At 37.1% G+C, this 21133-nt stretch overlaps 2 protein-coding genes across 2 annotated transcripts in view; one reads left to right on the top strand and one right to left on the bottom strand.

The window, feature by feature from the left end:
* Positions 1-21133, top strand: part of LOC121971456 (delta-1-pyrroline-5-carboxylate synthase 1-like) — a 64138-nt gene that overhangs the window by 31085 nt on the left and 11920 nt on the right. The window lies entirely within an intron of this gene.
* Positions 27-9935, bottom strand: LOC121971458 (peroxisomal nicotinamide adenine dinucleotide carrier-like). The gene is made up of 11 exons (XM_042522738.1): positions 9658-9935; positions 9492-9569; positions 9337-9411; positions 7823-7953; positions 7631-7685; positions 7380-7490; positions 6504-6572; positions 6323-6430; positions 827-895; positions 621-675; positions 27-443 (listed from the first exon to the last, which is right to left on the bottom strand). The coding sequence occupies exons 1-11, from the start codon at positions 9736-9738 to the stop codon at positions 247-249; spliced, it is 1029 nt and encodes a 342-aa protein (XP_042378672.1). The 5' UTR covers positions 9739-9935; the 3' UTR covers positions 27-246.

Below are 21133 nucleotides of genomic sequence, written 5' to 3'. Positions count from 1 at the left end.
GCAAACCTATGCAAAGATGCTTTAAATTGCAATGCAACTGGAGTCTATATAAACCAATGTATTTGAATCAATCAACAATTTAGTCCTCTGTGAACGTGAACGTTTCACGTATCATACAAAGGCCATCACAAACCTGGCTATTTCCTGCAAGAATTCTGATGAGCCACTTTGCTATTCCAACTTGCACGATTTTCAATTTCTAAGATAGTTTAAATGGGAAGTGAAATTTGGAAAAATAGAATACAGTTATGGAGGTTTCGACTTGGACTTGATCAGTCTGAGCTCGCCCGTTACTAGAACCCGGGCTGCTCTCACCAGCTCCTCCTTCACCATAAACAGAACTGCTGCAGCAAATACACTCTGGACTATCTTTGTGCCCATTCCCTTGTAAAGACCCGAAACACCTTCATATCGCATCATTTTGTTGATAGCATCTAATGTACCTGAGAGGGGAAAACAATGGATGGGAGTCAAACAGGTAGAGGTAGCAATCGAGCAACACTGATTGATTCAGTTATCAGAGTCACTCTCAAATTTAAATGGATGATTGATGCCACCAAACAATTAATCTCGATAGAGAGAAGAAATCGATGAAAGAAATTGTCATTGTTTCAAAAGACCTGTATATTGATGCCTTTTATCACAGATAAGTCCTTGTTTTACTTGCAGCCTTGCCTGGTACAAAAAAAAAAAAACAATGTAGCACAGTAAAGTGCATTCAAATTTGAATCTTCATGGACAAGTGGAAGATAAAAGTATCAGTTCATCGATAAATATATATAAATGAAAAAAAAAATACTGAAACGAGAGAGAGAATCATCATCACCTTGACTACCAATAGGGGATATGTGACGACAGTAGCTCCAAGTTTGGCAACAGCTCCAAGAATAAAAATCTGCATATAGTCAAATGCAACATCAGTGCATTCATGCTTAATTCAATAAAGTCAAATGGTGAAGGCTGTCAATACTGCCTAAAGGTTCGTGTGCATTTGATTTTGCAAAGATATAATACACAAAACCACCCAGTAACCAATGTAAATGACTCGATCCATATGAAGCATGGAGTCATGGACACTAACAGAGACGTTAATATCGACAATTCACCATCATAATATTTCATAAGTAGGGGCAAACATCAGACTAATTGATTTGTGAAGGAGTCATAATCTTCCAAATTTGCACTGATCTATTTAAACTGTAACATTTCTGAACGCTATCTTATATGTCAGTGTTTGAAATGGACATTAAGAGAGAGACTAGAGAGAAGTTTGAAGTTTCTGGTAGGCACAACTCGCAAAGATTTCAGGCACCCATCCAGCTGTTACTGAATGTAAAAAATGAATCAGCTGTTACTGAATGTAAAAAATTATTCATGGAGAAGAGAAAATCTATGTTATATTAATATGTTTACATGTAGGTATTTATATACCTAAGGAGGGAAAAGAAAAATCAATCTCAATCCCTACGGTCAAGAGAATACAATCAAGATCAATCTCAATCCCAATAATCAAGGGAATCCAAATCAATCATAATCCTTACAATCAAAGGAATCTTCTAAAGTATTCAACACTCCCCTCAAGCTGGAGAATATAGATCATATGCACCAAGCTTGTTACATATGTAGTCAATTCGGGGACCTCTCAGTGACCTAGTGAATATATCTACTAGTTGATCATGTGAATTGACAAAACTAATAGATATTTCTCCAGATATGATTTTCTCTCTAATAAAGTGACAGTCAACCTAAATATGCTTTGTCCTCTCATGAAAAACTAAGTTCGAGGCAATAGGCATGGCGGTCTGGTTGTCACATATAAGTGATACTTGTGTAACCTCTCCAAACCTTAGTTCTTGAAGGAACCGTTTTAGCCATATAAGCTCTTGACTAGCTATGGTTATAGCTCGATATTCTGCATCTACACTAGATCCTGTCACAACATTCTGCTTTTTGCTTTTCCAAGAAACAAGGTTATCTCCGACAAATATACAAAACCCAGAAGTGGATCTTCTATCAGTGGAAGATCCTGCCTAATATGCATCAGAATATCCTGCAACTCGAGTATGTCCTTTTCTTCATACAAAAGACCCTTTCCTGATGCGCCTCTGATATATCGAATAATGCGAGTCATAGCATCCCAATGTTCCTTGCATGGAGAGTTGAAAAACAGACTTACTACACTTACTACAAACAAGAGATTCGGACGAGTAACAGTCAGGTAGCTTAGTTTGCTTACTAATCGTCTGTACCGTTCAAGATCTAGAGGAGGCTCCCCCTGATTTAGCAGGAGTTTGACATTAGGATCCATGGGATTGTTGACTGTCTTTGAGTTTAACATTCCTATTTCTTCTAGAATATCCATTACATACTTCCTTTAGGACATGATGATCCCATCTTAGACTGTGCTACTTCTATCCCCAAGAAATTTTTAAGTCTACCGAGATCCTTTGTCTGGAAATGTTTGAAAAAATGTTTATTTGTGAAATCCCGAGATGATCACTACCTGTGATGACGATATCATCAACATAAACTACTAAGTAAATGCAACCAGTAGATGAATAACGATAAAAGACAGAATGGTCAACCTTGCTCCGAGTTATACCAAACTGTTAAATTTTAGTACTAAATCTACCAAACCATGTCTTGGATGACTACTTGAGGCCATATAAAGATTTCCATAGGCGACAAACAAGATCAGAAGACTCCCCCAAGCAACAAAACACAGAGGTTGCTCCATGTAGACCTCCTCGAGCAGGTCACCATGTAAGAAAGCATTTTTGATGTCCAACTGATAAAGAGCCAATGTCGAATCGCAACAATGGACAGGAAAAGGCGCACAGAAGACATCTTGACAAGAAGAGAAAAAGTGCCCCCATAATCCAATCCGAAGATCTGAGTATAGCCTTTAGCAACGAGGCGAGCCTTAAGCCGATCAACCGTGCCATCTGGATCAATTTTCACCGTATACACCCATCGACAACCAACAACTGACTTCCAAGGTGGTAGACAAACGAGGTTCCAAGTCCCACTACGTTGCAAGACACACATTTCATCGAGCATAGCTCATTTCCATCCTGGATAGGCAAAGGCATCACCTGCAGTCTTTGGAAGAGAGACAGACGACAAGGAAGAAAGACAAGAAAAGTAGGAAGGAGAAAGACGATGATAACTCAAGGAAATATAATGAGAAGGATTCCGAGTGGAATGCATACCTTTTCGAAGTGCAATGAGAATATTAGACTTAGGGGACGACACTGGAGGAAGAGCCGAAGGACTCGGCTCCAAAGATGTGTCTATGGCAATGTCAGTGATGGGTGGTGGCAAAGCAGGGCGAGAATGACACCGATAAACCTGCAAAGGAGGAGATGGGGCTGGAGGTGATAGAGACGCCCCCGGAGGATAAAAGACAATCACTAGTGCAGGTGGAGAAGGAAAGAACTCGAATGGAGATGCGTGAGGCCCAAAAAAAGGGAACTGAATCAAAGAATGTGACATCAGCAGAGATAAAGTACTGACGGAGAGTAATACCCTTTCTCAGACCGGGGGTATCTAAGGAAGACACACTTATGAGACCGGGGAGAGAGTTTGTCAATGCCAGGATCAAGAGCATAAGCAAAACATATAGAACCAAAGACCCTAGGTGGTAAAGGATGAAGAGCTCGATGAGGATAAATTACGTTATGAGGTATTTTACCCTGGAGTGTTGAGGAAGACATGTGATTGATGAGATAACACGCAATAAGTACAGCGTCGCCCTAAAACTGATGAGGAACGTGAGAGTGGAGAAGAAGAGTTCGAGTGTTCTCGAGGAAATGACGATTCTTACGTTCTGCAACCTCATTCTATTGAGGAGTATGAGAGTAAGACGTGCGATGCAACACACCAAGATGCCAAGAAGGTACGAAATTGAGTAGATAGATACTCGCGTGCATTATCACTTTGCAAAGTTCGAAGAGAAATGCCAAATTAAGTTTTGATTTCATGGAAAAAAGATTGAAAAATAGAAAACAATTCTAAATGATCCTTCATCAGATATAACCAAGTACAACGAGAAAAATCGTCTATAAAAGTAACAAAATATCGTGATCCCAATGTAGAAGAAATACGACTCGGACCTCAAACATCAGAACGAACCAAAGCAAAAGGGGGCGTAGCTTGACTCACAGTACGAGGAGAAAAAAGAACTGCGAACATGCTTTCCTAATTGACATGACTCACAAAACAAAGACTTTAGGTGAGAAAGACTAGGACGTAATTGTTTCAACTTATCCAGACCTGGATGTTCCAACTGAGCATGAATAAGAAGTGGAGATATCGCCGCCAAACCAACAAGAGAGGGTTGTTGAAGCCTGTATAGGCCATAAGACTCACATCCGAAGCCAATCATCCTCCCCGTACTCCGGTCCTGTAAGGAAACAAAAGTTTTAGAAAAAGAGATGATACAATCAAAGGCCCGAGTAAGTTGGCTCATGGACAATAAATTAACGGGAGCTTCGGGAACATAAAGAACATTATAAATAGAAAGAGACGGGGAAGGATGAACAATACCAACACCCTGGGACTGACTTTGGGAACCATTGGCCATGGTGACATGGGTCAATAACGGGAAGTAGAGAGAGAAGAAAAAAGAGATTTATTACCAGTGATATGATCGGTGGCCCTAGAGTCAAGAACCCAAGGACCCGAAGAGCGAGATATGCCAGCAAAGGAATTACTAGCGTGTGAGATAGCAACAGTGGAATCTGAAGCCTGATGATCCTTGTACCATTTCAGAAAGTTATCATAGGAAGACGGTGGGGCCAGATCCGGTGGCAATTATGTAGCGGAAGTTGAAGAAGTGATAGAACTTTGAGTGATCTGAGCAGCATAAGGAGGTCGACCATGGAGACTCCAACACTTATCAATCGTGTGTCCTGGTCGATGGCAGTGATCACACCAAGGGCGTCCTCTACCACCCTTACGAGATGGAGGTCTGTTGTTGTTTCGAGAGACCAAAGCTGACGAGTCAACAGGAACAGAAGGAGGCAATGTCAAGACTTTGGCAAGGACACGGAGGAGAGTTGCCCAGATACTGTCCATGGTAGCTTCTATAGGGCTGCCCAGGATCTGATCGCGAACATGATAATAATCTTTGGGCAGATCATATAAAGCCAAAAAATTTCTTCCGATTTTCAAGCTCCGCAACAGGAGTGGTCGCAGGTGAAAGTAGTTTATTGAAGTCACAAATAAAACTAGAGACTGAACCTAAATAGGTAGACATTGAATCCTTAACCTGATGGGCACTGAGGATGGTTATGAGATCTTCACAAACCTGATAAAGTCGTTGAGAGGTGTTTGTAAAGAGTTGTTGAGCTTATGTCCAAACAGAGTTATAGGTTTTGTGAGTGCGGAAGACATTCCTAACAGATGGATGGATGGTGGCTCGAATAATGCAACACAACTGAGCATCAACCTTTGTCCATAGAAGACGATCGGCGACTTGGACATCCCTTTGGTGTGAGTGAGATGTGCCTCATAACCCTGTCTAACAAGTCAAAGCTCAATGTGAGAGGTCCAAAAAGAGTAGTTCTTACCATCCAACTGCTCGGAAGAGAGTAGTGCAGTGATGTGGTTGGTAAAGTTTGAAATATCCGACTTTGGAGTGCCAGAGATAGCCATTGATCAGCTCTGTGAAAGGGGGCACACAGCGAAGAAAGGCTCAAGCGATGCAAGAAGATAAGTGAGGACAATGGAACTGTAGGAAGAATAATCCCTGTCGTCGCCAAACTGCTAATCTGCCGAACCTCTCTTCGTCAACGGACTGCAGGAGAGGACGAAGGACGGTGTGCTCACGACGTAGGAAAACACCGGTGTCAGTTCACAAAGAGGAGAGGAGGGCGGCAGCGTCGGGCGGTTGTCGAAGAGGGGTTGCGATATGCGTGCGAAGAGGCGTGTGTGATGCTGCGATGAAAGGATCTCGACGGCGCAAAAAGAGAAAAAAATGGTTTGCCTTTCAACCTCGCTCTGATACCATGTGGAGAAGAGAAAATCTCTCTATGTTATATTAATATGTTTACATGTAGGTATTTATATACATAAGGAGAGAAAAGAAAAATCAATCTCAATCCCTACCGCCAAGGGAATGCAATCAAGATCAATCTCAATCCCTACAATCAAGAGAATCTTCGGAAGTATTCAACAATAGAAAATCCAGGTAACATCACTAAATGAAGTAAGGAGACAAAATTCACCAAAATTATTAAAAGGAAAAGTTAGAGACATGTATAAAAAAAATAAATTTACAACTGCCTAGGAAAAGTACGGCCAAATGAATAATGTCTACCTCAAGAGCAGTCAATCCTTCAGCACCTTTTGCTTTTAAATCTCGTCTTCTCTTGATTTTCTTTACCAAAGTTTCATATAACATGAACTGGATAGAAGGATTGCTAACCTAAAAAAAAAAAAGGCAGCCATAATTAAGATCTATCCTCGGTACCTACAAACTATGTTTATATCCTACTGACCATTATAAGTGTAGGTACTACACCCTTCCAGAAACCCCACATTCCAGCTTCATCATAGAGTTCCTGAATCTGAATTAGCAAGTCTATTCAGTAAATAACACAAACAACTGAAATGACAAACAAAACTTGTGAAAGAAGAGAACCTTAATAGGCAATACAGGAATTGTAAACCATAGGTGGTCTTTTTTTTAAATAAAAAATAACTATGCACCTTACTCATGTGTCAAACGGACCTGCATACATTAGTGTACCAAATTGAATTACTTAGTCAAATGTGTAATGCATAGAAGTTGTTAGTCTAACCTATCTTGTTGGTTTTTCCTATTCCAGCTTAAGTATTAGTTATTCTATTGTCTTTTCTTACTTCCTAAAATATTTAATAATCTAGGGGTGCCATTGTAATGCACAAGTAACATTACTAGTTTCAAGTGCAATTATTGATGGAATGATGGTATTTCAACCACTAAAATTACCAGAAGGCATGATCAAAAATCTTTTCAGTTAAATGTTTCAGTTCATGCTTATAGGCACCCTACTTTGTTAGCTTTTCTTTGTAATTACAAGGTTTAATATGAAAGTATCCTACAAACAAATATTAAAATGAAAGTAGCTAATCTTTTACTAAATGTAGATCAAGATTGTGTTTAAACTAGGGCATTCCACCAAAGTAATGCTTATAAACTAGTGCTTTAAGGAACAAGGTCATGTATAATCTGAGCAATCCCTCTGGAGGATATATATACAGGCTCTAGTATAGAACTATAAATCACTTTCAAGCTGTTTACAACTAATTCCTTCTTATTTGATGCATGCACAGCAAATGCAACTCCAAAGTATAACGAGAAAGGAAATTTATACAATTAATAGTCCACATACCACATGATTAGTTCTGTATGGCAGATGTTCAACGACTGGAAAATCAATAGCATCATTGGAAAGTGATTGTAAACCACGATTAGGTGATCCAAAGTTTGTCTTCTTGTGAGTCTGCAAGGTGTCAAATATTAGCATCTGAAATCAGATTCATAAGATTGAGAATCAGGAACCGAAAAGAATAACACTAGAAGATCAAATGCTAGACTAATAAAACAGGATAATAGTAAGTAGAGTCAGAACTAGTCTCTTACTTGCATGCGTGCGACTACTACCCAGATGGGATTTGTCAATAAAACATTTACACATCTGCAACCATGAAGACAGAAAAACATGGAGATTGTCTTGCAATTATAGCAAAGGTATAGAAGGCAAGAGAGACAAGATGCAGGGTGGTAGTATCCTAGACTAGATTATAAGCAGAAACTAACAGCTTAGTTAATCACCCTGCAAGTGCAGCAACAACAAGTGACTGAAACATGCCTACTGATCCATCACCAGAGCCTTTTCTCCAGCGCTCTTGAGCTGCTGTTTCTGCTTTGTTCCTAAATATTTGATAGAAATAATAATAAACACCCTGTCAAAAAAATAAATTTCAATAAAGATGCCTCGTGCAAATAAAAATGCAACAAAATCACATATAATGTATCTAACAAACTCATAGCCCTTGAATAAGATGACAATTCTCAAACACGTTTCATTTCAGGCATTTCGTAAGAAATTGTCGTTTCACGTCTGTCCCAAAACATAAGCAAGTGAACAATGGTGAGACAGTTCTATTGAGCTAACTATATGTTTTGTGATTAAATCAAATCAAATTCAAAATAATCATTAGATGTTGGAGATAATCAGTGGAAATAAGATTACCAGCAACTGATAGCTTCATTTTTTAATACTTAAGAGGACAGATTACCACTAAAATTATCACAATCCCTTCATGAAGGAATGTTTGAACTAGTATAATTATTTGCACGTCTAGATTAGGTACATAGTGCAAAGGATTAAGGATAAACAACTGCCGGATCCAACAGAGACAAAAGTAGATAATTAAATGACAATTCCGATGAGATATAAAGAATAGCAGGCACTATGTGAAATATGAGACGGTTATCATTTCAACCATCTATTTCAAAAGTTTATTTATTTCTGACATTTATGTAGCATGGGTCGGAGGCCACTTATTATGTTGAATATTAGACAGAAATAATTAAGTAATAGCTCAATCATCATGGAGGTGATCCAGAGCTTGCAAACCATCTAGCATTTCCACCAAAAAGCACTATGTACATCAAGATGGAGTTTCTGTTAACCAATAAGGGCTCCAATGGTCCTCTTCCTTCATGCCAAGATAGTTGAGTGCAGTTGGAATGAATAATTCCTTCTGCTTTGTTGTTTAAAATATCATGCAAAGGTTATCTCAATCTCAGCAAATCGACAACCTGGAGGTGATCCAGAGCTTGCGAACCATCTAGCATTTCCACCAAAAAGCACTTTGTACATCAAGATGGAGTTTCTGTTAACCGATAAGGGCTCCAATGGTCCTCTTCCTTCATGCCAAGATAGCCGAGTGCAATTGGAATGAATAATTCCTTCTACTTTGTTGTTTAAAATATCATGCAAAGGTTCTCTCAATCTCAGCAAATCGACAACCTGGATCTCAGGCTTTCAGTAGGATATTACAACAGAATAATTTTAATAAATTCCACGAAATTAAGTTATTTAGTAGGATAAACTCAAAGTTACGAACTGAACAAGCACAAGAACAATTGATAGATGAGAGAAGACTCGAACCAAACGACAACGAAATCAAACAAACGGACAGACAATACAGTCACGGAAGAGGACGCAATGAGCCTCCATCACGAAGAAAGAAGCAAACAAATGTGGTTGAGAATGACAGGCCCAGGTGGGCAAAGCCAGGTAAGGAAAAGGCAAGCGACGCAAGGGCCGGCCAACAAACCTGAGACGCAGCCGTGCCGACCAACGATGGAGCCAGACCACCGTATAGCCGCCCCCACCCTTCCTGCTTCACCACCTGAGATCCACAACATCACAAGCCACCCACTCAGTCTCCTAAATAGCGCCGTACTCGAGTACGTAGACGATCGCGCCTACCTCCAGCATCTGACGCACGGCGCCGTCTCTCGCGGCGGACTTGGACGGATCGCGCTCCGTCTGCTGCCGAGTGTTCACCTGAAAGATCCCAACTTTCGAGACCGATCACGAAGAGGAAGCGAGGAGGAGTAGATCGCGAAGGACGAAAGAAGAAAAATAGGCTCACGGTCTGCAAGGGGTAGGTGATGAGCTGTGCTATGATTCCTCCGCCGGCGCCGGCCAGCCCGTTGATGAGCGCGTCCGACATCGCTTTCCCTTCGAACACAACTGCTCCGCAAGAGAGAAAGAGAAGAAGGAAGGAGAGAAGAAAGGGGGAGGTGGGAGAAGATTGCAGTTAGGTCGTTGTCGTCGCCATTAAAGTGGGAGAGAAGGGAAGGGAGACCACCGGAGGAGGAGGTTGGTGCGCCCTATACGCAAGAAGACCGACCGTGCATCGCCATTTTCTTAATTAATTATTTGACTCATTTTTAAGTCAAATTAAATATTAAAAACTTGTTTTTCATGAAAATTAATTACATTTTGTTTTCTTTAAAAAAAAGGAAGTGCAGGACTCCAATTCTCCAAATATATTTTCATTAAAAAGTTTAATAACTACCTTAATTAATTTCAATTCATTAAACTTGATATTTTTTATATAATTCATTTTATATACGTATATTTATCACAGTACTATCACAATTCCAAAATTAGAAAATGTAACTGCCCTTTTATGCCCATAAGTGAAAGGATTGATAGCTGAAATAATATACTTTCCTTTTGTTTATGGTCAGATAGGGGTGTAATCGAGTCGAGCCGAGTCGAATTCTTGGATGTTTGAGTTTGGCTCGTTTATAATCGAGCCGAGCTCGAGCTTTATTTAACGAATATATTCATGGCTCATAAGCTTATTCGAGCTTTTATCGAGCCTAAACGAGTTTAATAAATATAAATTATAAATTTAAATATTCATTAAAAATTAAATTATATATTTTTTAAAAATTATAATATTCTTGTTAAAATTTATAATTTTATTCTAATCAATAAATTTAATATATTTATTTATATTTTTCATAAGTAGAGTGTAAAATATATTAATTTAATATCAAAACTATTATTTTTTTATTTAAAAATTGATTCATGAGCTTAAGGAACATGTTCACGAGCTAAGGAGCTGAATATTGTAAAGCTTGAGTTTGGTTTGTTTATCTTAACAAACCTAATTAAACGAGCTCAAACGAGCTTTTATCGAATCGAGCTTCGAATAGCTCACGAGCGGCTTGTCTCATTTACACCCCCTATGGCCAAATTTGCTCAAGTGGACCAAAAATAAGGCCAAAGTCAATCACGATGGATTTAGAATCAGTACATCTAAGTTTAATTATTCAATATAGATTAGTAGTATTAAATATATATCTTAAATATAGTATCAATTGAAATAAAATATATATAATTCTTAAAATTAAGTGATGATGTTAAAAAGATTAGAAGCAAAATATATTTAAGGAGAATGTATGAGTATAAGCATTAGGTGCAATATATGATGACTCTAATATGATATGGGATAAAATAATATCAAAGTTGAAAATAGTAGCTAAGAGTATACTCGGTGAGTCAAAGGGACATGCACCACACTAAATAAAGAATCTTAATGGTAAAATGAGAAAGTATAAAAGAAAGTGAAGAAAAAAAACAAACAAATTATAAGAAATTATATATTTGTAAGAATGAGGAAAACTTAAAAAAATATACAATAGCCAAGAAAGAAGATAAGAAAATAGTGAATGAAGTAAAGAATAAAACTTTTGAATGATTATATTAAAAATTAGATATAAAAGAAAGGGAGAGAGGCATTTATAGAATAACTAAAGTGAGAAAAAGGAACACAAGAGATCTTATCCAAATAAAATGTATTAAAGATAAAAATAATAAGGTATTAGTAAACGATGGAGAAATAAAAGAGGGGTAGAAGAAGTATTTTTATCAACTCTTTGATGAAAATTTAGGTGACCAACTTAATTTAGATAATTTAAGTAGATTAAATGAGAGTATAAAAATTTAAATTTGTATTGTATAATTCAAACTTTAGAAATAAAACAAGCTTTAAATAGGATGCACAATGAAAAAGTCGTTAGACTAGATGATATTTCGATATAGGTATGAAAGTACCTAGGGAAGGAAGGTATTAAATAGCTTACAAAAATAATTTAACATATGATATTGAAAATGAAAAAAAAAATGATCAATAGAGGATAAGTATTCAGTTTCCTTATATAAGAACAAGAGCGACGTATAAAATTGTACAAACTATAGGGGTATTAAATTAATGAGTCATACCATGAAACTTTGGGAAAAAAATAATATAAAAATGATTAAGGAAGAAGACTACGATGACCAAAAATCAATTTGGTTTCATACTTAGAAGGTCGATAATAGAAGCTATACATCTCTTTTTAGACAACTAATTAAAAAATATTGGGAAAAAAAAATAAAATCTACACATGATATTCATTGATTTAGAAAAAAACTTATAATAGAGTCACAAGAGAAATTACATGGAGAATTCTAGGAAAAAAAAAGGAGATATTAGTGTAATATATATTGAACTAATTAAAGATATGTACGAGGATGTAACGACCAGAGTAAAGACTTCAGGTGGAGTAACAAAAGTATTTTTCAATAAAGATAAGATTACATCAAGGATTAACTCTAAGTCTCTATCTTTTTACACTAATTATAGACGAACTCACTGCACACTTTTAAAGCATAGTACCGTGGTGCATGTTGTTTACAGATGATATTATTTTGGTAGATAAAACAGGTGAAAGAGTAAATGCTAAACTAGAATCTTGGCGGAAAACACTAGAAGGGAAATATTTTAGGCTTAGTGGAATAAACACAGAATATATGGAATTTAATTTTAACAATATTAGACGTAATGAAACAATTATTAAGATAGGAGATGACGAGTTGCCCAGAACCGAGAGGTTTAAATATTTAGGATCATTTTATAAAACGATAAAGGGATTGAGAGAGATGCCTTATATATAATACAAGAATGATGGTTGAAATGGAGAAGAGCATTAGGTGTTTTATGTGACCGTAAAATACATCTAAAATTTAAAGGAAAGTTCCTGAGGTAACTCTGCTACGTAAGAACTGTAGATGTTGATCTATAGCCTGAGCCTCTTTGACACGCTCAACAATAGGTGACTGTGCAACCATCTCACTGAATACACTGCGGGCCCAAGACTTGCGACTCTCCAATCTCTTCCCATAAAGTGGGAGATCTGCATGCTCTGCCATACAATACCTCAAATGGTGTCATTTGAATCGCTGAGTGGTAACTGTTGTTATATACAAACTCAACCAAGTGCAGATGATCCTCCCAACTACCACCGAAGTCCATAACACAAGATCTCAGTAGATCCTCCAATGTCTGTATAGTACGCTCCGACTGTCCATCAGTCTGAGGGTGAAATGCTGTATTAAAACGGAGCTCCGTACCCATGGCCTGCTGGAGACTCCGCCAAAATCGAGAAGTAAATCGTGGATCTCTATCTGATATAATACTTAGAGGTATACCATGCAATCTGATGATCTCTCTGCAGTATAACTCTGCTAATCGATCCAACGATTCTATCTTACGGATTGGCAAAAAGTGTGCAGTTTAGTTAACCGATCAACGATTACCCAAATTGCATCATGTCCCTTCCGGGTCTGAGGTAGCCCTACCACAAAATCCATAGTGATATGCTCCCATTTCCATTCCGGTATTTCTATCTTCTGAAGTAAACCAGCTGGCCTCTGATGTTTCGCCTTTACCTGCTGGAAAATAAAACATTGTGCCACAAATGTCGCAATGTCTTTCTTCATGTCATTCCACCAGTAAGATCGTTTTAGATCCTTATACATGCGAGTATCTCCTGGATGAATTGCAAATCTAGATCGATGAGCTTCCTGTAACAAATCCTCCACAACAGGGTGCGACTCGGGAGCACATAACCTTCCACGGAAATATAGAATTCCATTATCATAACAGGTAAACTCTGTCTGTTGTCCTGAGGTAACTCTGCTATGTAAGAACTGCAGATGTTGATCTATAGCCTGAGCCTCTTTGACACGCTCAACAATAGGTGACTGTGCAACCATGGAGACTAGAATGCTGGAAGAACTACTATTAGTGGATTATCCAACGAGTGCGATCAAGGATAGTGGGCCTTGGAGTAGTAGTCACGAGACTGCAAACCAAGTAAATGTCGGTGTAGTTAGCACCAATAGTCAAACCTAAGTTTTGATGAATAACAAATGTATTAAAGTTAGGTGTGGTGTGATCTAACCTTGTTACCAAGTGTGCAGGACTTGATAGGTTTGGAGGACCTTATTAGATCATTAAGATGCTAGATGAGGGTGAATAACATTCTTCGCTTTTTCAGAAATCGAGAATACGCAGCAGATATAAAACTAAGGAGAAAGAAGCGAGAAAAAAACAAGCACGCGCTAATACAAGTAATTTTTTACTTGGTTTGGAGACTTTGACGACTCCTACTCTAAGGCCCGCACTCATCAAGTGTTTTCGTTGGGCAATTCACTAATAGTTCAAATAATACAGAATTGAGGTGCAAGTGAACTAAAAGAAAGGTTATCGACAATAAAGAAAGTAAAGAGAACTTGATCGGCGGTTGTTGGAGGAGCATTATAATTTATAGCGTCGTAAGAGATTTTCCGGAACAGCATGTAGGAATAAAAGCCATAGCAAAATGATGTTCTGAAACTGCTGGTTGAAGCCTCCTTTTATAGCCCCTTCCGAGCGCTTGGATCCCCTCCCAGGTGCCTGGACTGTGCTGAAGTGGCGAGCTCTTGTCGAAACTTCATCCACAAAGTTTATCCACCTTTGAGCGCCCAAACCTCCTCTGGACGCCTGGACCATTGACGCAGGTTCGGCTAGTCATCGCCCTCCAATTCATCTTTTGGATGAATTTTCTGGTCCAGGCGCCTGGACCGCCCGGGTGCCTGACCAGGCACCTGCCTGGGCGAAGCTAGTCCAGGCACCCAAATCAACTCCGAGCGCCCGGAGTCCGGGCAATAGAATCTCTTCCAAGCACCAAGACCACTCTTTTCACCCTCTTCTTTCCTACAAAAAAAAAAAAGTTAATCCAATCAACCAAAATATGTTTATCTTACAAAATAAAGTTAGCACAATAAGGTAGTAGTAGTAATTAGATCTATCTCCCCAAAATCAAGATCAAGTCAAGGTCTCAGCTTAGGTTTCTTAAATTGACCTAAGTTGGACCGACACCTACTGCTCCTTCAATCGGGAATGCGTCCTAACTGGATCTCTTCTCCAGTTACTTACCTTTTACTTATCAACTGCAATCACTTGACTTGCCTTTGACCCATTAGGTTTTCCCGCCATTTGTTAGGTCTACAGACCCAACTAGATTTTGACCGGTTGTCAGGTCCCACAAACCCAACCTGACTTTCCTCTAGATATCGGGTCCTGTGGACCTATCTGGACTTCACACCAGCTATCAGGTCCCGTGTACCTAGTCGGATTTCAACCTGGTGTCAGGTCTTTTAGACCTGTGAACTCTTGCATACTAGGTAAAGCAATTAGATCACAAACACTTTAACTTTAATCTACTTGTTATTCATCGAAACCTGAGTTAGATTATTAGTGTAAATTACACCAACAACCTCTCTCTTTTTGATGCAATAACAACTTAGCTTAAAGTTAAAAAAATAATATTGAAAGATGATATGCAAAATACAAACAAATGATCTAAGTTAGTTTTAAATTTGATTTACTTGATCAAGTTACGATATGCAAAATGCATACAAATGATCTAAGTTAGTTTTAAATTTGATTTACTTGATCAAGTTACGATATGCAAAATGCATACAAATGATCTAAGTTAGTTTTGAATTTGATTTACTTAATCAAGTTTGTTTGTTCTTTTTCTACATTAACCCTTACCCTCCCCTTTGGCATTCATAAAAAAAAAATTAAGCTCAAAGAAAGACAAACACAAGATGTGATAAGGAATGCCAAACATTAATGCAGAAATATAATTGAAAGTAAATAGTTGTATGTATCGAACTTAGTGTAGGACCCTTGGCGGCCGGCTGGGGAGGGTGAATAGCCCTGCAAAGAAAAATGAAAAACCTTTCCTGAACTTTATAACTTTTAACAAAATTAGCACTTGCATAAAATATAAAAGACTGATTAAAAAAGAAGAGGCACAACGAATTACTTGGTTACAACCGGGGAGATTGTTAATCCAAAGAAGTAGAAAGTACACTAATATCTCCTTTGGGCGAAGAAGTACTCGAAATACGAAGCTAGACAAAAGAAATCATTTACAAGTGTTCTCAAGTATTGTTCTAAACCATTCAGAATAGGGTTATATTTATAGCCCTGGTCGGGGCGCCTAGAAGGATTTCAAGCGCCTCTAGGGGGATAAAATTTTATCCCCATCGCAACGAATCGCAATTATCATGATATGGATAAAATTCATGGTACGAGCACCCGGACCAAGTTAACCTTGTGTTAACTTGTTTGGTCTGAGTTCTTGCTTCGGCTCCGCTTGCTTGGGTCCGGGTCTTCCGTTCCGGCTCCGGTTCCACTTGCTTGGGTGATTTCGGCCATCCGGAGTAAGACTCACATGAACCCAACTTCCTATCTTCTCGAGTAAACTTCTACTTCGACTTCTCATCCCTCAGAAACTTCGCACGCCTCCCTCTCGTCCGTCCATGTACTCTTCCATAGCACCTCGTCCCTTGGAAGCACCGAGCCCGTCGGCTCTCTCCCGTGTCATCCTTCTTGCTAGCTGCATCTTTTGCTCGACTTCATGTACTCCTAAATTTCTGCACACTTAGACATAGGGTTAAAAACCAATAGGACCTAAACTGACTTGGTTGATCACATCAAAACTACCTTGGGGTACTAACACTTAGGGATAAGTTTGAACAAAAATTTAGTTTAGCAAAAAAATTGCAAATATTTTTTAAAAGTAGTTTCTAAGTAAAGTTTTGTCAAGATTGTGTTCCAAGTAAGATTTTGTCAAAGAATTTTTAAAGTAAACTTCTTCAAACTTTCCGAAGTAATCTTTTTTTTTAAATTTCTAAATAAATTTTTTCAAAGATTTTTTAAAGTAAGGATTTTTCAAAAATAATTGTAAGAAAAAAATTCTAAGAAAGATTGTCAAAGTAATTTTAAAATATTTTTTTTACAAAAAATACTTTCAAAAAAAAATTAAAACATTTTTAAAAATTTAGTAAAATATTTCAAGTAAGAAAGATTTTTAAAATAATTTTAGGAGTATGGATTCAAAATAATTTTTCAAGATATTTTCTAGGTAAAGCTTTTTTAAAAAAATTGCTTAAGTAAATATTTAGAATGATTTGAAATTCAATCCTCCTTGTGAATTTGATATCTTTATTTAACACAATAAACACATAATAGATGAAGTGGAAGATAAGAAATATTAAGAAAATATAGCATAATGTGATAAGTGAAATAAAACATCTACTAACAACAACAACAACAATAACAACCAAGCATTTTCCCAATAGGTGGGGTCGGCTGTATGAATCCTTTTACGCCATTGAGTTTTATCTCCTATTATATCATCATCTATATTTAAATAAATTTTATCTTATTTTATTGTTGCTAACCAAGTCTTTTTTGGTCTTCCTCTTCCTCGTTTGATATGTATGTTTATCATAGTTTCACATCGCCTAACTGGAGCATTTATTGGCCGTCTAAATGCATGTCTGTACCATCTTAAACGTGTCTCTCGGAGTTTTTCCTCAATAGATGTAACTCTGACTTTCTCTCTAATGCTCTCATTTCTTATTTTGTCTATCCTCGTATGTCCAACCATCCATCTTAACATCCTCATTTCTACAACTCTCATCTTCTGCTCATGTGCTCGAGTCATAGCGCAACATTCAGCTCCATATAACATAGCAGGTCTAATTGTGATTTTATAGAACTTACCTTTAAATTTAAGAGGTACTTTACGGTCACATAAAACACTCGGCGCTCCCCTTCATTTCATCCATCTTGCTTGTATTCTATGTAAGATATCTCTTTCAATCCCTCCATCATTTTACAAAAATGATCCTAAATATTTAATTCTCTCGGTTCCGGAAAACTCGTCCTCTCCTATCTTAACAATTGTTTCATTACTTCTAATATTGCTAAACCTAAATTCCATATATTATGTCTTTAATCTACTAAACTTAAAACATTTTCCTTCTAGTGTTTCCCTCCAAGATTCTAGTTTAGCATTACTCCTTCATGTGTCTCATTTACCAAAACAATATCATCTGTAAACAACATGCACCACGGTACTATGTCTTGAATGTATGCAGTGAGTTCGTCTATAATTAGTGTAAAAAGATAGGGACTTAGAGCTGATCCTTGATGTAACCCTATCTTTATTAGAAATGCTTCAGTTACTACACCTGAAATCTTTACTCTGGTCGTTACATCCTCATATATATCCTTAATTAGTTCAATATATATTACGCTAACACCTCTCTTTTCTAAAATTCTTCATATAATTTCTCTTGGGACTCTATTATAAGCTTTTTCTATGTCAATGAATATCATGTGTAGATCTTGTTTTTGCTCCTGATATTTTTCAATTAATTGTCTAAGAAGATGTATAGCCTTTATTGTCAACCTTCCAGGCATGAACTCAAATTGATTTTCTATCACTGTGATCTCCTTCTTTAATCTTTTTTCTATTATTTTTTTCCCAAAGTTTCATAGTATGACTCATTAGTTTAATACCCCTATAGTTTGCATAATTTTGTACGTCTCCTTTATGCTTATATAAGGGAACTAGAGTACTTATCTTCCATTGATCAGACATTTTTTTCGTTTTCAATATCATGTTAAATAATTTTGTAAGTCATTCAATACCTTGTTTCCCTAAGCACTTCCATACCTCTATCGAAATATCATCTGGTCCAACGGCTTTTCCATTGTGCATCTTATTTAAAGTTTGTTTTACTTCTGAAGTTTGAATTCTATGATAAAAATTTAAATTTTTATGCTCATTTGACCTACTTAAATTACCTAAGTTAGTTGGTCACCTAAATCTTCATTAAAAAGTCGATGAAAATATCTCTTCCACCGCTCTTTTATTTCTCCATCGTTTACTAATAACCTATTACATTCATCTTTAATATATTTTATTTGGCTAAGATCTCTTGTTTTCCTTTCTCTCACTTTAGTTATTCTATAAATGTCTCTTTCCCCTTCTTTTGTATCCAATTTTTGATATAACCGTTCAAAAGTTCCATTTTTTACTTCAGTCACTACTTTCTTAATTTCTTTCTTGGCTATTGTATATTTTTTTAAGTTTTCCTCGTTCTTACAATATATAATTCCTTATAAGCTATTCATTTTTCCTTCACTTTCTCTTGTACTTTCTCATTCCACCACCAATATTCTTTACTTAGTGGTGCATGTCCCTTTGACTCACCGAGTACACTCTTAATTACCATTTTCAACTTTAATACCATCTTATCTCATGTTGTATTAGAGTCATCGTATATTTCACCTAATGTTTGTACTTCTATCTTCTCCTTAAATATATTTTACTTCTCATCCTTTAACTTCCACCACTTAATTCTAGAAATTGTATATATTTTATTTCTATTGATACTATGTTTGAGGCGTATATCCAACACTACTATCCTATGTTGGGTAGTTAAGCTTTCTCCAGAGATGACTTTGCAATCTTTACAAATATTTCTATCTTTCTTCCTAACCATAAGAAAGTCAATTTGCGATTTATTATTCTCACTTTTGAATGTGACTATGTGTTCTTCTCTTTTCTTAAAAAATGTATTAGCTAATATAGGGTCATATGCTATCGTAAAATCTAATATAATTTTCCCTTCCTCATTTCTCGTTCCAAACCCATAACTCCCATGTACTATCTCATATTCCTCATTTTTCACTCCGACATGCCCATTTAGATCACCTCCTATTAAAATCATTTCATTTGGTGGAATATTTTGTAATATTTCATCTAAGTCCTCCCAAAACCTTGATTTGATAGCTTCATCTAATCCTACTTATGGTGTATATACGCTAATTATGTTCATAGTTTCTTCGCCACTATTATCTTAAGGGCTATAATTCTATCCCCTTTTCTAACTACTCCTACAACTTCATCCTTTAACAAATTATCTACAATAATACCCACTCTATTTCTTATTTTACTCTTTCCAATATACCATAACTTAACCCCCGAGTTCTCTATCATCTTTGCCTTCTCGCCTGTCCATTTTGTCTCTTGTACACATAAAATACTAATTCTTCTCCTAATTATCATATCTACTACATCCATTGATTTACTAGTGAGAGTTTCTATGTTTCATGTTCCAAATCTTAGATTATTAGTTTTTCTATCATATTTGTTCTTATCCAACCTATGGTGTGAGAGCTCTTGCATATTTAACACTACACCCAAGTTTTCCTATCTTCTAACTAAAGTGAAAATTAAATAACATCAAGTCAGGAAAACATAGCAGAAAATGAACTACTGAGAAGATGAGGAAGAGGGGCCTGAACCCCTAGATCGTAGCATGTCCATCAACTCAGTATGATGAGTCTTCTCCTCCTCTTCTCAAAGACTGGAAACGTCCTGTCGAAGACCGAAGACCTCCTGTCAAAGACTCATCATAGACTCCTCAAGTCATGTAACTCTGTCATCTAGAGTAGGAGGGGCTAGAGGTGGTGGCAGTCCAAAAAGATCAGTAATGATATCAGGTATCTCTGCCTCCTCCCCTAGAGTTGGGTCAGGTTAAGACTGAGTTGCGGGTCAGGCTAATGCTGGGCCTCTCTCTTCCAAGATAGGACACTCTGACCATCTATATTGATACCAACAAAGGATAGGTTCCTAGCACCTACTATGTCGAACTCATTTAGGACTTTGACATCACCCGTGGTGACATCATGACCTAATGATGCTAAGTAGGAGGTCAAAATATGACAATAAGGCATATGGACCCATCGGTTAGTGGTAATACTCGCTGAATAAATGATAGTATGAAATATATACAAACTGATGTCTATGTCTAAGCTCTGACATAATGCATAAAGAAGGAATGAATGAAATGTGCGCATCATGGCTATATCTCAGGTAGTCAGAGGTAGAATACACATGACTAGAACCTTAAAGAGGATAAAGTTCTGGATCCTAAGTATGACATATCTAAATTGGGTCACAGTAGGTACACGCCATCCCCTAAAAAAATACGAATATATCATATCGAGAGTGATATGTGAATAAGAATCACCAAATGGTAGATCTCTAGGAGGGTAGCACAAAAAAAGGCATACAGAGAGTCGTAATCCTAAGAAGTCTCTAATGATCATAGGAGATAGTGTAATGTTCATACCGGTAACCCTGGAGGTGTATGTCAAATCATTGATTTTAATTAAGTTGTTGTATAGTTTGGCACACAACCCTATATTTACGGAACTAGAACAGTAAATTAAATTTTGCAACCTATAGCAGTCAATGACCTCTACACAAGGAATGCATGACCGCCTAAAGAAACTCCTATCAAGAAATCTAGAATGCAACAGAATATATGAAATTAAAGAAAATCTAATCCTAAGTTCTTATGTTGGAAAC

Source organism: Zingiber officinale, chromosome 4A (assembly GCF_018446385.1).
Source record: "Zingiber officinale cultivar Zhangliang chromosome 4A, Zo_v1.1, whole genome shotgun sequence".
Lineage (NCBI taxonomy): Eukaryota > Viridiplantae > Streptophyta > Magnoliopsida > Zingiberales > Zingiberaceae > Zingiber > Zingiber officinale.
This window is presented reverse-complemented; position numbering and strand designations above follow the sequence as displayed.